We start from the raw sequence: 20202 nt of genomic DNA on the forward strand, positions 1-20202 counted from the left end.
GGCCTACTTCAAAAGAGCGCGGGATCTGAACCAGAGGCAGCAAGGCCGTTTGTTGGATTGTGTGAAAGTGTCTGAAAAGGCAATGGAGGCTAGTTACATGCTAGCGGAGCTCATTGCAAAGCAGAAGAAACCTCACACAATAGCGGAGACACTCATCCTCCCCGCTTGCAAAAAAATTGTAGGTGTCATGCTGGGTCCAGATGAGCTATCCAAAGTGCCGTCGTCTGATAACACAATGAAAAGAAGGATCGACGACATGTCAGGAGACATTGAGCAACATTTGACAGAGAAACCACAGGCGAGCGGCAGATTGTCCCTACAACTGCACGCATCTACTGCCATAAGTGGGGCCGCAGCCCGACTTCTGGCAAACGTCAGATATGTTGATGGTGACTCTATCAAAGAGACTTTTTTTTTCTGCAAAGAAATGGAAAGCCATACAACGGGAGAATAAATATTCAGGGTTACCAATAAGTATTTAGAAGAGAACAATCTGAGCTGGAATGTGTGCGCCAGTCTTTGCGCAGATGGTGCGGCAGGCATGACGGGGAGAGTGAAAGGATTTATTGCTCAGGTGAAAGCACAAAATCCACATATTGTGACAAACCACTGCATTTTGCACCGAGAGGCATTAGTTGCAAAAGCCATGCCCCCGGAGTTGACCGAGGTGCTGAATCAGGCTGTGCAGAGGCGGGTGAATTACACTGAAATCTCGCCTCTTCTCCCAGCTGTGCGCCGAGATGGGAGCCGGCCCCCAAAGCCTGATCCTCCACACAGAGGTGCGCTGGCTGTCACGAGGGAAACTCCTATTCCGTCTTTATGAACTTCGGGAAGAGCATTTTGAATGTTCACCTGAACACGCTGTCCCACATAAGGACAAGCTCGCGGATGAGAGGCGGTGCGCCAGGCTGGCTCACCTTGCGGACATATTTGGACATCTGAACGAGTTGAACGTCAAGCTTCAGGGCAGGAATGAAAATATTTTATCATCCACAGACAAGATTCTGTGGGGGGGTTATGGGCAAAATGATTCTTTGGGACAGGGCTCCATGGAGATGTTCCCGCTGGCATCAGCTGCGCCACAGGCAGCTATGGAGCGCGCTGGATGTGCCGAACACCTTAAGACCTTAAAAGACAGGTTTGAGCGCTATTTTCCACGTGTGGCTGACATCGAGGACCATGATTGGATCCGAGACCCATTCAACCAGGAATCCTCAACAGAAAAGCTCACTATGAAAGAGAGAGAGAGGAGTGCGCAGAGCTCCGTGTGGACCGCACACTGAAACTCAAATGTAGTGAGCTCCCTCTGGATCAGTTTTGGTTGGCTTCTGCATCGGAGCTTGTCCAACCACGCCATTGAGCAACTGCTTCTTTTCCCCACTACCTGCCTGTGTGAGTTGGCGTTCTCCTCTCTAGTTCACATGAAGAACAACAGGAGGTCGCGGCTCTCGGTTGAACAGGACTTGCGAGTGGCCCTGTCCTCAGTGCCACCGAGGATTAAAGAAACCTGCGCGCCCCGACAGGCACATGTATCTCACTAATTGGAAGTAGGCAAAAATATTTACAATAGCACGTTTCAATGCTGATTACTGAAATGTTACTTTTATCATTTATAGTTCATGGGCAGTGCAGCTTCATTGCATTGGCAGTTCTCTGTGCTGAATTTATGCGTTCTGAGTTTCCTTTGCATAATATTTGATTTTGTAACCCGTCTGGTTTATATGAGTGTGTTGTTGCTTTGATGAAGCCTAATTTGATCCAGTTTCAATTTTTAAAAAATAAATATTTCGTAAATAAACATTTCACGAGTAATATAATTGTCTTTGTCACATTTTTTTGGCATTAGAAAATAATTATGCACATTTACAGATATTTGCACACACACGTGCACACGCACATGCACACACACGTGCACACATATGCACGTGCACAAACACAAATGCACTAGCACGTGCACAAAAACACGTGCACGTTCAAACACACATGCACACGTACGTGCACACAAACATGAACTAGCACGTGCACACACATGCACACGCACGTGCACACACACATGCACACGCACGCGCGCGCACACGTGCACACGCACGCGCGCATAAACGTGCACACACGTGCACACGCACGTGCACACACACACGTGCACACACACACGTACACTAGCACGTGCACACACACGCGCACGTGCACACACACACATGCACACACACACACACGTGCACACGCACATGCACAGACGTGCACTAGCATGTGCACACACACATGCACACGCTCGTGCACTACCACGTGCACACACATGCACATGCACATGCACACGCACACAAACACACGTGCACTAGCACGTGCACACACACATGCACACGCACACACATGAACACGCACGTGCACTAGCACGTCCACACACATGCACACGCACGTGCACACACATGCACACGCACGTGCACACACACATGCACTAGCACGTGCACACGAACGTGCTTACACACATGCACACGCAATTGCACGCACGTGCACACACACGTGCACACGCACGTGCACACACGTGCACACGCGTGCACACGCACGTGCACACACACACGTGCACACACACACACATGAACACGCACGTGCACTAGCACGTCCACACACATGCACACGCACGTGCACACACATGCACACGCACGTGCACACACACATGCACTAGCACGTGCACACGAACGTGCTTACACACATGCACACGCAATTGCACGCACGTGCACACACACGTGCACAAACACACATGCACACGCACTTGCAAGCACGTGCACACACACGTGCACACGCACGTGCACACAAACAAATGCACTAGCACGTACACACACACACACGTAGACAAACACACGTGCACTAGCACGTGCACACACAGACGCACGCACACAAACACACGTGCACTAGCACGTGCACACACATGCACACGCACACATATGAACACGCACGTGCACTAGCACGTCCACACACTTGCACACGCACGTGCACACACATGCACACGCACGCGCACACACATGCACACGCACGTGCACACACACATGCACACGCACGCGCGCGCACACGTGCACACGCACGCGCACACACACGTGCACACACGTGCACACGCACGTGCACACACACACGTGCACACACACGTACACTAGCACGTGCACACACACGCGCACGTGCACACACACACATGCACACACACACACGTGCACACGCACATGCACAGACGTGCACTAGCATGTGCACACACACATGCACACGCTCGTGCACTACCACGTGCACACACATGCACATGCACATGCACACGCACACAAACACACGTGCACTAGAACGTGCACACACACATGCACACGCACACACATGAACACGCACGTGCACTAGCACGTGCACACACATGCACACGCACGTGCACACACACATGCACTAGCACGTGCACACGAACGTGCTTACACACATGCACACGCAATTGCACGCACGTGCACACACACGTGCACACGCACGTGCACAAACACACATGCACACGCACTTGCAAGCACGTGCACACACACGTGCACACGCACGTGCACACAAACAAATGCACTAGCACGTACACACACACACACGTAGACAAACACACGTGCACTAGCACGTGCACACACAGACGCACGCACACAAACACACGTGCACTAGCACGTGCACACACATGCACACGCACACATATGAACACGCACGTGCACTAGCACGTCCACACACTTGCACACGCACGTGCACACACATGCACACGCACGCGCACACACATGCACACGCATGTGCACACACACATGCACACGCGCGCGCGCACACGTGCACACACACACGTACACTAGCACGTGCACACACACACGTACACTAGCACGTGCACACGCACGTGCACACACACACATGCACACGCACAAGCACAGACGTGCACTAGCATGTGCACACACACATGCACACGCACGTGCACACGCACGTGCACACACATGCACACGCACGTGCACACACACACATGCACTAGCACGTGCACACGAACGTGCTTACACACATGCACACACACTTGCACGCACGTGCACACACACGTGCACACGCACGTGCACAAACACACATGCACTAGCACGTGCACACACACAAATGCACTAGCACGTACACACGAACGTGCTTACACACATGCACACGCACTTGCACACACACAAACGTGCTCAGACACATGCACACGCACGTGCACGCACACATGCACACGCACAAACACACATGCACACACACATACGCACGTGCACAAACACAATTGCACTAGCACGTGCACACACACGTGCACACAAATGCACACGCACAAACACGTGCACAAAAACACGTGCACGTTTAAACACACACGCACGTGCACACAAACATGAACTAGCACGTGCACACAAACGTGCTTACACACATGCACACGCACTTGCACGCACGTGCACACACACGTGCACACACACATGCACACGCACGCGCACACACACATGCACACGCACGCGCGCAAACACGTGCACACACACGTAAACTAGCACGTGCACACACACGCGCACGTGCACACACACGTGCACACGCACAAGCACAGACGTGCACTAGCATGTGCACACACACATGCACACGCTCGTGCACTACCACGTGCACACACATGCACATGCACACACACACATGCACACGCACACAAACACACGTGCACTAGCACGTGCACACACACATGCACACGCAAACACATGAAAACGCACGTGCACTAGCACGTGCACACACATGCACACGCACGTGCACACACACACGTACACTAGCACGTGCACACACGCGCACGTGCACACACACACATGCACACACACACACACATGCACACGCACAAGCACAGACGTGCACTAGCATGTGCACAAACACATGCACACGCTCGTGCACTACCACGTGCAAACACATGCACATGCACACACACACATGCACACGCACACAAACACACGTGCACTAGCAAGTGCACACACACATGCACACGCACACACATGAACACGCACGTGCACTAGCACGCCCACACACATGCACACGCACGTGCACACACATGCACACGCACGTGCACACACACATGCACTAGCACGTGCACACACACGCGCACGTGCACACACACACGTGCACACGCACAAGCACAGACGTGCACTAGCATGTGCACACACACATGCACACGCTCGTGCACTACCACGTGCACACACATGCACATGCACACACACACATGCACACGCACACAAACACACGTGCACTAGCACGTGCACACACACATGCACACGCAAACACATGAAAACGCACGTGCACTAGCACGTGCACACACATGCACACGCACGTGCACACACACACGTACACTAGCACGTGCACACACGCGCACGTGCACACACACACATGCACACACACACACACATGCACACGCACAAGCACAGACGTGCACTAGCATGTGCACAAACACATGCACACGCTCGTGCACTACCACGTGCAAACACATGCACATGCACACACACACATGCACACGCACACAAACACACGTGCACTAGCAAGTGCACACACACATGCACACGCACACACATGAACACGCACGTGCACTAGCACGCCCACACACATGCACACGCACGTGCACACACATGCACACGCACGTGCACACACACATGCACTAGCACGTGCACACACACGTGCTTACACACATGCACACGCACTTGCACGCACGTGCACACACACGTGCACACGCACGTGCACAAACACACATGCACTAGCACGTGCACACACACAAATGCACTAGCACGTACACACACACGCACGTGCACAAACACACGTGCACTAGCACGTGCACACACAGACGCACGCACACAAACACACGTGCACTAGCACGTGCACACACACATGCACACGCACACACATGAACACGCACGTGCACTAGCACGTCCACACACATGTACACGCACGTGCACACACATGCACACGCACGTGCACTAGCACGTGCACACACACATGCACATGTGCACACACGTGCACACGCACTTGCACACACACACGTGCACACACACACGTACACTAGCACGTGCACACACACGCACACGTGCACACGCACAAGCACAGACGTGCACTAGCATGTGCACACACATATGCACACGCTCGTGCACTACCACGTGCACACACACACACGTACACTAGCACGTGCACACACACGCGCACGTGCACACACACACATGCACACACACACACACGTGCACACGCACATGCACAGACGTGCACTAGCATGTGCACACACACATGCACACGCTCGTGCACTACCACGTGCACACACATGCACATGCACATGCACACGCACACAAACACACGTGCACTAGCACGTGCACACACACATGCACACGCACACACATGAACACGCACGTGCACTAGCACGTCCACACACATGCACACGCACGTGCACTAGCACGTGCACACACACATGCACACGTGCACACACGTGCACACGCACGTGCACACACACACGTGGACACACACACGTACACTAGCACGTGCACACACACGCGCACGTGCACACACACACATGCACACACACACGTGCACACGCACATGCACAGACGTGCACTAGCATGTGCAAAAACATGCACACGCACGTGCACTACCACGTGCACACACACATGCACACGCACACACACACACACGTGCACTAGCACGTGCACACACACAAATGCACTAGCACACACATACGCACTTGCACAAACACACGCGCACTGGCACGTGCACACACACACATGCACACGCACGTGCAGACACATGTGCACACACGTGCACACACACGTGCACACACACAAATACACAAGCACGTGCACACACACGTATACTAGCACGTGCACATAGATGCACACGCATACACATACGCACGTGCACACACGTACACTAGCACGTGCACACACACGCGCACGTGCACACACACACATGCACACACACACGTGCACACGCACATGCACAGACGTGCACTAGCATGTGCACACACACATGCACACGCACGTGCACTACCACGTGCACACACATGCACTACCACGTGCACACACATGCACACACACACGTGCACTAGCACGTGCACACACACAAATGCACGAGCACACACATACGCACGTGCACAAACACACGCGCACTGGCACGTGCACACACAAACATGCACACGCACGTGCACACACACACGTGCACAAACATGCACACGCACGTGCACACACACGTGCACTAGCACGTGCACACACACGTGCACAAGCACGTGCAAAAACACACATGCACTACCACGTGCACACACATGCACTAGCACGTTCACACATACACGAGGAGTCTATGCCTAAGGAAGGAGGAGTCTCTGTATCAAGGGGAGGAGTCTCTGTATTAGGGGGAGGAGTCTCTGTCTTAGGGGAGGAGTCTCTTTGTCAGGGGGAAGAGTCTTTGGGGAGGAGTCTCTTTCTTGGGGGAGGAGTCTTAGGGGGAGGAGTCTCTTCCTAGGGAGGGAGGAGTCTCTGTCTTGGGGGAGGAGTCTCTGTATTAGGGGGAGGAGTCTCTGTATTAGGGGGAGGAGTCTCTGTATAAGGGGGAGGAGTCTCTGTATCAAGGGGAGGAGTCTCTGTTTTAGGGGGAGGAGTCTATGTATCAGGGGGAAGAGTCTCTGTTTTAGGGGGAGGAGTCTTTGTCTTAGGGGAGGAGTCTCTGTATCAGGGGGAGGAGTCTCTGTATCAAGGGGTGGAGTCTCTGTCTTAGGGGGAGGAGTCTCTGTCTTAGGGGTGGAGTTTCTATCTTAGGGGGGTGGAGTCTCTGTCTTAGTTGGAGGAGTCTCTGTATCAAGGGGTGGAGTCTTTGTCTTAGGGGGAGGAGTCTCTGTTTTAGGGGGAGGGGTCTCTGTATCAGGGGGAGGAGTCTCTGTATCAGGGGGAGGAGTCTCCGTTTTAGGGGGAGGAGTCTATGTATCAGGGGGAGGAGTCTCTGTTTTAGGGGGAGGAGTCTTTGTCTTAGGGGAGGAGTCTCTGTATCAGGGGGAGGAGTCTATGTATAAGGGGGAGGAGTCTGTCTTAGGGGGAGGAGTCTATGTATCAGGGGGAGGAGTCTGTCTTAGGGGGAGGAGTCTCTGTCTTAGGGGAGGAGTCTCTGTATCAAGGGGTGGAGTCTCTGTTTTAGGGGGAGGAGTCTCTGTTTTAGGGGGAGGGGTCTATGTATCAAGGGGTGGAGTCTCTGTCTTAGGGGGAGGGGTCTATGTATCAAGGGGAGGAGTCTATGTATAAGGGGGAGGAGTCTATGTATCAGGGGGAGGAGTCTATGTATAAGGGGGAGGAGTCTCTGTATCAAGGGGTGGAGTCTCTGTCTTAGGGGGAGGAGTCTATGTATCAGGGGGAGGAGTCTCTGTCATGGGGTGGAGTCTCTGTATCAGGGGGAGGAGTCTCTGTCTTAGGGGAGGAGTCTCTGTTTTAGGGGGAGGGGTCTCTGTATCAGGGGGAGGAGTCTCTGTCTTAGGGGAGGAGTCTCTGTTTTAGGGGGAGGAGTCTATGTATAAGGGGGAGGAGTCTCAGTATCAAGGGGTGGAGTCTCTGTATCAGGGGTGGAGTCTATGTTTTAGGGGGAGGAGTCTTTGTCTTAGGGGGTGGAGTCTATGTATCAAGGGGTGGAGTCTCTGTCTTAGGGGGTGGAGTCTATGTATCAAGGGGTGGAGTCTCTGTCTTAGGGGAGGAGTCTCTGTCTTAGGGGGAGGAGTCTATGTATCAGGGGGAGGAGTCTCTGTCATGGGGTGGAGTCTCTGTTTTAGGGGGAGGAGTCTCTGTTTTAGGGGGAGGAGTCTTTTTGTTAGGGGGAGGAGTCTCTGTTTTTGGGGGATGGAGTCTATGTATAAGGGGGAGGAGTCTCAGTATCAAGGGGTGGAGTCTCTCTATCAGGGATGGAGTCTCTGTTTTAGGGGGAGGAGTCTTTGTCTTAGGGGGTGGAGTCTATGTATCAAGGGGTGGAGTCTCTGTCTTAGGGGAGGAGTCTATGTATAAGGGGGAGGAGTCTCTGTATCAGGGGTGGAGTCTCTGTTTTAGGGGGAGGAGTCTCTGTTTTAGGGGGAGGAGTCTTTGTCTTAGGGGAGGAGTCTCTGTTTTAGGGGGAGGAGTCTCTGTCTTAGGGGTGGAGTCTCTTTCTTGGGGGAGGAGTCTTAGGGGGAGGAGTCTCTTCCTAGGGAGGGAGGAGTCTCTGTCTTGGGGGAGGAGTGTCTGTATCAGGGGGAGGAGTCTCTGTCTTAGGGGAGGAGTCTCTGTATCAAGGGGTGGAGTCTCTGTCTTAGGGGGAGGAGTCTCTGTCTTAGGGGAGGAGTCTATGTATAAGGGGGAGGAGTCTCTGTCTTAGGGGGAGGAGTCTATGTATCAAGGGGTGGAGTCTCTGTCTTAGGGGGAGGAGTCTCCGTTTTAGGGGGAGGGGTCTATGTATCAAGGGGTGGAGTCTCTGTCTTAGGGGGAGGGGTCTATGTATCAAGGGGAGGAGTCTATGTATAAGGGGGAGGAGTCTATGTATCAGGGGGAGGAGTCTCTGTTTTAGGGGGAGGAGTCTCTGTCATGGGGTGGAGTCTCTGTATCAGGGGGAGGAGTCTCTGTCTTAGGGGAGGAGTCTCTGTATCAGGGGGAGGAGTCTCTGTCATGGGGTGGAGTCTCTGTATCAAGGGGTGGAGTCTCTGTCTTAGGGGGAGGAGTCTCTGTCTTAGGGGAGGAGTCTATGTATAAGGGGGAGGAGTCTCTGTCTTAGGGGGAGGAGTCTATGTATCAAGGGGTGGAGTCTCTGTCTTAGGGGGAGGAGTCTCCGTTTTAGGGGGAGGGGTCTATGTATCAAGGGGTGGAGTCTCTGTCTTAGGGGGAGGGGTCTATGTATCAAGGGGAGGAGTCTATGTATAAGGGGGAGGAGTCTATGTATCAGGGGGAGGAGTCTCTGTTTTAGGGGGAGGAGTCTCTGTCATGGGGTGGAGTCTCTGTATCAGGGGGAGGAGTCTCTGTCTTAGGGGAGGAGTCTCTGTATCAGGGGGAGGAGTCTCTGTCTTAGGGGAGGAGTCTCTGTATCAGGGGGAGGAGTCTCTGTCATGGGGTGGAGTCTCTGTATCAGGGGGAGGAGTCTATGTATAAGGGGGAGGAGTCTCTGTATCAAGGGGTGGAGTCTCTGTCTTAGGGGGAGGAGTCTATGTATCAGGGGGAGGAGTCTCTGTTTTAGGAGGAGGAGTCTATGTATCAAGGGGTGGAGTCTCTGTCTTAGGGGGAGGGGTCTATGTATCAAGGGGAGGAGTCTATGTATAAGGGGGAGGAGTCTATGTATCAGGGGGAGGAGTCTCTGTTTTAGGGGGAGGAGTGTCTGTCATGGGGTGGAGTCTCTGTATCAGGGGGAGGAGTCTCTGTCTTAGGGGAGGAGTCTCTGTATCAGGGGGAGGAGTCTCTGTCTTAGGGGAGGAGTCTCTGTATCAGGGGGAGGAGTCTCTGTCATGGGGTGGAGTCTCTGTATCAGGGGGAGGAGTCTATGTATCAAGGGGAGGAGTCTCTGTTTTAGGGGAGGAGTCTCTGTCTTAGGGGGAGGAGTCTGTCTCAGGGGGAGGAGTCTGTCACATGTGTGTGCACGTGCACATGTACACATGCACATGCACGTACGTTTACGCACAAACACACACCACTACACATGCACACGCAAACATGCACAAACACACACATGCATACGCACGTGCACACACACAAACGCACACTTAGACACGTCTCTTCTGTAGTTCAAACTCCTTTGTCCTTCATATGTATCCTTTCGAAGTAGGTCCCACGCATAAAGCCCTTTAAATGACCTTTTATTGAGAAAGAAACACAGGAATAGCCTTCTTTTGCGGAGTTAAGACGAAATACGGATTTTTGCTATAAAAGGAATTCCTTCAGTTAAAACAAGTTCAAACTCCTTTGTCCTTCATATGTATCCATTCGAAGTAGGTTCCACGCATAAAGCCCTTTAAATGACCTTTTATTGAGAAAGAAACACAGGAATAGCCTTCTTTTGCGGAGTTAAGACGAAATACGGATTTTTGCTATAAAAGGAATTCCTTCAGTCAAAACAAGTTCAAACTCCTTTGTCCTTCATATGTATCCATTCGAAGTAGGTTCCACGCATAAAGCCCTTTAAATGACCTTTTTGGAGAAAGAAACACAGGAATAGCCTTCTTTTGCGGAGTTAAGACGAAATACGGATTTTTGCTATAAAAGGAATTCCTTCAGTCAAAACAAGTTCAAACTCCTTTGTCCTTCATATGTATCCATTCGAAGTAGGTTCCACGCATAAAGCCCTTTAAATGACCTTTTTGGAGAAAGAAACACAGGAATAGCCTTCTTTTGCGGAGTTAAGACGAAATACGGATTTTTGCTATAAAAGGAATTCCTTCAGTCAAAACAAGTTCAAACTCCTTTGTCCTTCATATGTATCCATTCGAAGTAGGTTCCACGCATAAAGCCCTTTAAATGACCTTTTTGGAGAAAGAAACACAGGAATAGCCTTCTTTTGCGGAGTTAAGACGAAATACGGATTTTTGCTATAAAAGGAATTCCTTCAGTCAAAACAAGTTCAAACTCCTTTGTCCTTCATATGTATCCATTCGAAGTAGGTTCCACGCATAAAGCCCTTTAAATGACCTTTTTGGAGAAAGAAACACAGGAATAGCCTTCTTTTGCGGAGTTAAGACGAAATACGGATTTTTGCTATAAAAGGAATTCCTTCAGTCAAAACAAGTTCAAACTCCTTTGTCCTTCATATGTATCCATTCGAAGTAGGTTCCACGCATAAAGCCCTTTAAATGACCTTTTTGGAGAAAGAAACACAGGAATAGCCTTCTTTTGCGGAGTTAAGACGAAATACGGATTTTTGCTATAAAAGGAATTCCTTCAGTCAAAACAAGTTCAAACTCCTTTGTCCTTCATATGTATCCATTCGAAGTAGGTTCCACGCATAAAGCCCTTTAAATGACCTTTTTGGAGAAAGAAACACAGGAATAGCCTTCTTTTGCGGAGTTAAGACGAAATACGGATTTTTGCTATAAAAGGAATTCCTTCAGTCAAAACAAGTTCAAACTCCTTTGTCCTTCATATGTATCCATTCGAAGTAGGTTCCACGCATAAAGCCCTTTAAATGACCTTTTTGGAGAAAGAAACACAGGAATAGCCTTCTTTTGCGGAGTTAAGACGAAATACGGATTTTTGCTATAAAAGGAATTCCTTCAGTCAAAACAAGTTCAAACTCCTTTGTCCTTCATATGTATCCATTCGAAGTAGGTTCCACGCATAAAGCCCTTTAAATGACCTTTTTGGAGAAAGAAACACAGGAATAGCCTTCTTTTGCGGAGTTAAGACGAAATACGGATTTTTGCTATAAAAGGAATTCCTTCAGTCAAAACAAGTTCAAACTCCTTTGTCCTTCATATGTATCCATTCGAAGTAGGTTCCACGCATAAAGCCCTTTAAATGACCTTTTTGGAGAAAGAAACACAGGAATAGCCTTCTTTTGCGGAGTTAAGACGAAATACGGATTTTTGCTATAAAAGGAATTCCTTCAGTCAAAACAAGTTCAAACTCCTTTGTCCTTCATATGTATCCATTCGAAGTAGGTTCCACGCATAAAGCCCTTTAAATGACCTTTTTGGAGAAAGAAACACAGGAATAGCCTTCTTTTGCGGAGTTAAGACGAAATACGGATTTTTGCTATAAAAGGAATTCCTTCAGTCAAAACAAGTTCAAACTCCTTTGTCCTTCATATGTATCCATTCGAAGTAGGTTCCACGCATAAAGCCCTTTAAATGACCTTTTTGGAGAAAGAAACACAGGAATAGCCTTCTTTTGCGGAGTTAAGACGAAATACGGATTTTTGCTATAAAAGGAATTCCTTCAGTCAAAACAAGTTCAAACTCCTTTGTCCTTCATATGTATCCATTCGAAGTAGGTTCCACGCATAAAGCCCTTTAAATGACCTTTTTGGAGAAAGAAACACAGGAATAGCCTTCTTTTGCGGAGTTAAGACGAAATACGGATTTTTGCTATAAAAGGAATTCCTTCAGTCAAAACAAGTTCAAACTCCTTTGTCCTTCATATGTATCCATTCGAAGTAGGTTCCACGCATAAAGCCCTTTAAATGACCTTTTTGGAGAAAGAAACACAGGAATAGCCTTCTTTTGCGGAGTTAAGACGAAATACGGATTTTTGCTATAAAAGGAATTCCTTCAGTCAAAACAAGTTCAAACTCCTTTGTCCTTCATATGTATCCATTCGAAGTAGGTTCCACGCACAAACCCCTTTAAATGACCTTTTATTGAGAAAGAAACACAGGAAATCAAATGTAATGTAAAAAAATGACACATGAATGGAAATAATGTATGTCCATTTAAAATTTCAAATAATGTCATGTAAATCGAAATATAATGTAAATACATAAAAAGCTTGTTGCATATCTGCAACTGTGGGTGCTACAAGTTTAAACACTCACCTGGCAGGCCCCTAACCCTAACTCTAACTCTAACTCTAACCCTAACTCTAACTCTAACTCTAACCCTAACTCTAACTCTAACTCTAACCCTAACTCTAACTCTAACTCTAACTCTAACTCTAACCCTAACTCTAACTCTAACTCTAACTCTAACTCTAACTCTAACTCTAACTCTAACTCTAACCCTAACTCTAACTCTAACTCTAACCCTAACTCTAACTCTAACTCTAACTCTAACCCTAACCCTAACTCTAACTCTAACTCTAACTCTAACCCTAACTCTAACTCTAACTCTAACTCTAACTCTAACTCTAACTCTAACTCTAACTCTAACTCTAACTCTAACTCTAACTCTAACCCTAACTCTAACTCTAACTCTAACCCTAACTCTAACTCTAACTCTAACTCTAACCCTAACTCTAACTCTAACTCTAACTCTAACCCTAACTCTAACTCTAACTCTAACTCTAACCCTAACTCTAACTCTAACTCTAACTCTAACCCTAACTCTAACCCTAACTCTAACTCTAACTCTAACTCTAACTCTAACTCTAACTCTAACCCTAACTCTAACTCTAACTCTAACTCTAACTCTAACCCTAACTCTAACCCTAACCCTAACTCTAACCCTAACCCTAACGGGTCCCATATATATTTACATTATCAATTAATTAATAGCTTAAACCTAATTTTATAACGTTTTGTTTCATTATTGACATTGTTAAGCCCTTATGATGAGTAAAAATGCTGCATGACAATGCTTTATAAATAAAAGTTTTATTACAACCAGTTCAATGATCACAAAATAGCACCACTTCCACAAAAACAACTTCAGATCAGTTCAACAGTTAGAAATACCAACAGCCACCACAACACGAAACAGTATCAAAGCAGCTTCATCACCAAAAAAAGGGGGGCCACCATACAGTGATCCAATACGGCGCTATTAAATGAAAGTATGAAACTCTGAAGGATAAAAAACATGTCAACCACTCGAGAGGAAGAACTGACTGTGTTAAGCCACTCAAAGAGCGTTGAGAAACACCTGCTGTTTGAGCTTGGAGGGAGAGGGAGAGAAAGGAGAGGGGGGGGGGGAGAGAGAGGAGAGGAGGAAGAAGAGGAGAGGAGAGGAGAAAAAAAAGAGGGGGAGAGAGAGAAAGAGAAAGAGATTCAGAGCGAGATGTAGCGATTTGCCGAGACGAAGTCTCGGCACATTACGCTACATCCCGCGAAGGGACACGCCCCCGCGCGTGCGGCAGGGTCTTCGCCAGCCGCTCGCTCTATTTATGTCCCTCTGAGCTCGCGCCCCTCTGACTCACGGTTGCGCCAGCAGAGCGGGAAAAGGCTTCAAACTGCCTTTTTCATTCACACACAACAGCTCTGCCCCGGCTGGCTGGGAAGTCCTCGCTGGGGCTCCTGCTGCTGCTGCCGCTGCTTCACCTCCTTCGGCTTTTCCTCTGCCACACACAGGCATGATGGGAAATGTAGTCTCTTCTTCTCTTCTTTACAATTGAATTGAGTAAGGTAAGATTGTCCCCCCATCTGTACAAGTCATTTGCATTTTAAAATAATGAACTAACATTCAGTCAGGTATTTATACAACAACCAAGTCACACTGTGAGAGAATTTAAACTGAGTTTGTCCATTGTCTTGCAGCTCTTGATTTGAGAATTGTGATGATTGGAAAAACTGCTGTGGGCAAAAGTGCAGTTGGAAACACCATTCTTGGAGAAACAAAATTCAGATCTAGTCCCGCTGCAAGTTCAGTGACAGAAGCCTGTGAAAAAGGAGTCGCTCTCTGGGGTAACAGAGTAGTTAGTGTGGTTGACACGCCAGGGATCCTGGACACTTCCAAAACGGAAGATTTCATAAAAAGAGAAATAGTGAAATGTGTCAAAGTCTCTTGTCCTGGTCCACATGTCTTCCTGCTGGTGATCCAAATTGGCCGATTCACCAAAGAAGAGAAGAACTCTGTGGAAGCACTACAGGAGCTGTTTGGTCCAAAAGCCAACCAGTTCATGATTGTGCTGTTTACCCGTGCTGGTGATCTTGGAGCCATGACCATACAGGAATATGTACGTGAAGGTGACCCGGGGCTTCAACGAGTTATCCAACGTTGTGGCGGAAGGTTCCTAGTCTTTGACAACATGAGCAAGGACAGAAAACAGGTAACGCAACTTCTGGAGATGGTCGACAACGTGGTGGCAGCAAACGGGGGGACACATTACACAGATGCAATGTATAAAGAGGTAGAGTTAGCTCAGAAAATGGGGCGAGGTGACATGGATGAAGAATTCATGATGGCTCTGATCCAACGCATCTTACTTTTTCATTTGATTCTTGCAAGAGAATAAGTGACCACGGTGGATTGTCTAGACTCATAATCAAGACCTAGAAAGATTTTGTTTGCTACCTTTGTAAGCAAACAGAGGAGGTTCGGCAAAGTTATAACACACTGTGTAGACAGAGGGGGAGTACAGCATTGCTTTAAATCATTTATTAGTCAAAATTGAGGAAACCTTGAGCTGTTGATTGTTATGGGGGAAATATGTGGTATCTATTATACTGAGAGTGTGATATGCTGATAATAAAACATAGTTTAGTTCTGGTAGATATAATGTTAATTTGATAAGAAGCCAATAATCATGGCGGTTTCTGGTATTTTATAATCGTGGTATTCAATATGTTAGGATTTAGCTTTGTGGTGTAGAAAATGACTTATTGATAGAATGTATTCCTTACAAAGTAATACATGATGATGGTGATAGAAAAGTATTTACTATTAATGTTTCTTGTTATTAAATTGAACTGACAAAGTCACAAAAGCAATTAGATTTGATCTAACTGTCTTTCTTTTCCCATATGTTGTAATTTTATCATCCATTCAGCAATAAGAGTAACTGTAAAACTACACGTGTATAATATGTAGATGCAAGTGATGTCTAAGCTAGCAGCCTTTTTAATACGTTGGCTCTGAGCAATTTAAACAATGATCCTTTTTTAAAAAAGTTAGCGAATGCTGTGGCAGACGTCACAAACTTTCACCGGGAAGGAAGCGACCAGAAGTGTCTCCTCCATAGTGATTTATCCACCTCACATTACTGAGCTTCATCCAACCTTCTTAAAGGAGAAGATTTGTGCTTAGCATTGCATTTGAAAATCCTTCAATTTAAAAGACCTTTTAAAGATCAATAAGATAAAATAAGATTTTTTTTAAATTGCATGATAAACTACAGAGAGTATTTTATGAACGCACTTGCATGCACATATACACAGCACATGGGATTAAACTGATTTGGTTGTTTTAGCTGAGAAACATGTTTATTTTGTTGTACTCATGATTCTGTGATTATTAAAGTCATGTCTGATTTACCTGCTTGTTCTTTACCTTTAAATGAAATAAATGTGAGTGAATATTCAGCTCTCCTTCTTCATTATCTTTATTTGCAATAAGACACATCATTGCACTTGTTCATCAGAGAAATCAGTTGAACATCATGAATCAATTAACTGTTTTGTTTAGAGAACTTTGACATAAACACAGTTATGCTTTGCTTTATGGGTATTTATTTATAATATATTTTGAATTAAATCTTAAGAGCATTATTTAAAAAAGATCTCTCATAAATTTAATTGTTTTATGTATTATTGCCTTTCACAATATCATCTACACACTCAAAAAAAAGATCTGGTTGCCAGTCCAGGGTCACACTCACACTCACTCCCAGGAAGCCAGAGAACCCACGCTTACACGGGGAGAACATGCAAACTCCACACAGAAAGGTCCAAGCTGGGAATCAAACCTTTCTGTGGCTTTTGTTTGTTCTGTTTGGAAACCCTTATTATTGAAATATCAAAGCCACTGCTGCCATCTACTGGCTAACAAAACATTGACATGAAAAAGGATTAGCAGGTGATTTTGTTATTTAGAAAAGCATCTCCATTATTAATCTGATTATTATTAAATAATAATAATAATCGTAATAACACAAGCAAACTATCATAAAACAAATACAAACAATCTTAACCTAAAAGTGCCAAAGGTATGACATCATCTTGAGGTACAATTGAACTAATAAGATTTTTGTGTCGCAAACGGTTTATTGTTTTGATATTTACAATTTACTATCGGCAAACAACTATTTCATAAACATTCTTTATCAACAATAATGTAATATTTTGTAATATATGACACATATTATATGTAATATAATGCAAAGTTGCCGCTGCACATTTGAAAGTGATCAGTATAAACAACAAACTCTCTCATCTGTCCATCTGCCCACACACTTGATCAAATTCAGGGTTACTATGGTGCTGGTGCATGTTGCAGCTAACACTGGCCGATCTAAATGAATTCAAACTTCATTTCTAATAGTCCTAATATATCAGTCCTTATATTTGTAACAGCTCCCACAGTGAAGTTTAAACATTAGCTAAAGAGAGCAATCACCTACAGACTGAAAGTTCACAGAAAAAGACTCAGTGAGTTGGATTCTTAGTCGTTTTTAATAGCATTTATTTAATTATGACACTTGACATCATGAAACATGTTGCCCAGATAAGTAGAAATTCTGTGCTTTGTCTTATAAAACAATAAGCTCTCCACATCAAACAATGATTTACTGACCAAATTATCTTTATGATCCAGGAATAAATGCCCAGGCAACGTTTGACCTCATGGAAAATCCTGGAAAAGTTACTTTATGTTAATGGTGGACAGTACAGGAAGTCACTCTTACCTAAACTATCCTTGGTGTCGTATTCAAGGACACACAGTAGTGATGTCCATGCAAAGCTTCTTGACATTGAGAGAAAAAAACAACAACAACCAGTTTTCAAGCATTGGTAACAATAACCACACCAACTCCTTGTTATAGGCTTTGTGGTGCAACTTGTTGCGTCTCTCCCTGGAAACTACAGACAATTTTAAGAGCGAGCCAAAGAGGTTTTTACATGTTGAAAAGATTCACCATTGTGAGGAGAAAAATCAGGGAAAACAGACAGACTAGTACTGACTAATCCACCTCGAAGGATGTGTTACTCACCACTTCCTGTTGGGTCAAATATACATCATTAAACATAAATGCAGATCAATTTGGCTTTATGACTGTCCTATATTACCAGTCCTTAAAGTCATCCACCACATTTTGAGCAGGAACATGATTTATTTCAGGCAGTTCATCTCTGTTTTTTTTTTTTAGAAGAGCAGCAACCTTTTAAGGCCAGAAACTGATTTTGCAGGAGAATTCCAGCGCTGGTTCGTCCCTGTGAAATGTAGATTCATCCGCTGGGATCTTTACAAGGAAATATTCCCCAGAGAGTTTCTGAAATACCTACAGATGATCAGAGGCACTGTCGGGGTTCAGAAACCCCTCATGAAGATGTTGAGAGCCATTTATACTTTGTGAGTTTGCGTTCCAGTGTTAGCGTGACGAGTCTGAAATACAGCCGCTCCTCTGGGTTTCCTCCAAAATCCAAAGAATGCCCATTCTGAAATCAGTCATTTTAAGGCAAAGCTGTGATCCTTTTACGAAAAAAATTAAAATAAAATCCTAATGAGACTTTTCTGTTTCTCAGAAACTTGCAGTTCCTCATAAGTGTGTTTTGTTAGTGCCTTGTTAGTTAAGGTGTTTCAGGTTGTTATGCCTGATAGTGCTCAGTGTGATCGAGTGCCAGTGAGGAGGAATGAGCGTCCATCGGTGCTGCAGACGGCCGAACATGTGCTCTCGTGCAGGTTACTGTCCTGCTGCTGCATCTGAAACACGGCGAACATGTTTAGCATTAGAGGATGAGACACAGAGGCCATAAAGTTCAACAGGAAAATGAATGAAATAAGACCTTTTAACAACCCCATTTCAAAAAGATTGGGATGCTGCGTAAAATGTCAATAAAAATAAATAAAACAAGCTTTTTTTGACATTTGAAGAGGTTTTTAAGCTAATTTTAAGATCACTTTTTATCCCAAAAGTCCTAAATATCACATCTTATTTCAAGAAATCTTTACAAGCCGATTTTCACTAGTTCCACTGGCAGATTTTTTTTGCTTATTTCAAGCAAAAACGTCTTGTATTTGTTGTTTTTTTTACTTATTTTTGGAGGGGCATTTTTTCCAGCGCAGTTTAAACAAACTATAATTCAACAGTCATATGATAAAAGCCTTTCTGTTATTTGTTTTCTCTGTTTTCAACGGTTGGGCTTGTAAACAGTTTATCAGGAGCTAGCGGAAGTGAACCTCTGGCTCCATCTAGTGTCTGTTTTTATCAGCGCATGTGATGTTTAGTTTTGATGACCAACCTTTGACCAGGTTCAGCTCCGTCACCTCTTCTGGGTCGTTTCTGGGCTTCGAGGTTCTTCCTGCAGATGGAGAGAGATTGAGATTGTGATTGAACCTTTTCATTAAATGCCAGCCTTAAGTAGAAATCAGCCAGAAAACAAGGGGGACCAGAAACAAACAGTGTGACTTATACATGTATGTTGCAACTGTGCAATTGAAAATCTTTTCTCTCAACATCTTTTACCTCTCAGCTTTAGGTAGGTCAGCATTCCTGCCAGAGGTAGAACCAGCAGTGCAGCCACCAGACCGATGACCCACCAATAAGAGCTTTCCTCTGATGCTCTTTGCTGATCTGCAAAAGGTAACAAACACACACACACACACAGACTTCTAAGAAAAAATGCACTCTCCATCCAAAGGTATATTTCTGTTGTAGC

At 46.3% G+C, this 20202-nt stretch overlaps 1 protein-coding gene across 1 annotated transcript; it reads left to right on the top strand.

Annotated features, from left to right (window-relative positions):
- Nucleotides 1-646: 646 nt before the first annotated feature.
- Nucleotides 647-15842, top strand: LOC142370468 (GTPase IMAP family member 7-like). The gene is made up of 2 exons (XM_075453046.1): nucleotides 647-779; nucleotides 15145-15842. The coding sequence occupies exons 1-2, from the start codon at nucleotides 647-649 to the stop codon at nucleotides 15840-15842; spliced, it is 831 nt and encodes a 276-aa protein (XP_075309161.1).
- The last annotated feature ends 4360 nt before the right edge of the window (nucleotides 15843-20202 follow it).

The sequence above is a fragment of the Odontesthes bonariensis genome, chromosome 20, assembly GCF_027942865.1.
Source record: "Odontesthes bonariensis isolate fOdoBon6 chromosome 20, fOdoBon6.hap1, whole genome shotgun sequence".
In the NCBI taxonomy this organism is placed as follows: Eukaryota; Metazoa; Chordata; class Actinopteri; order Atheriniformes; family Atherinopsidae; genus Odontesthes; species Odontesthes bonariensis.

Bases quoted from the DNA above. Each gene is read 5' to 3' on its own strand.
- LOC142370468 (XM_075453046.1), top strand. From the start codon at position 647: ATGCCCCCGGAGTTGACCGAGGTGCTGAATCAGGCTGTGCAGAGGCGG. The intron at 780-15,144 runs GTGCGCTGGCTG...ATTGTCTTGCAG, and splicing joins GCCTGATCCTCCACACAGAG to CTCTTGATTTGAGAATTGTG.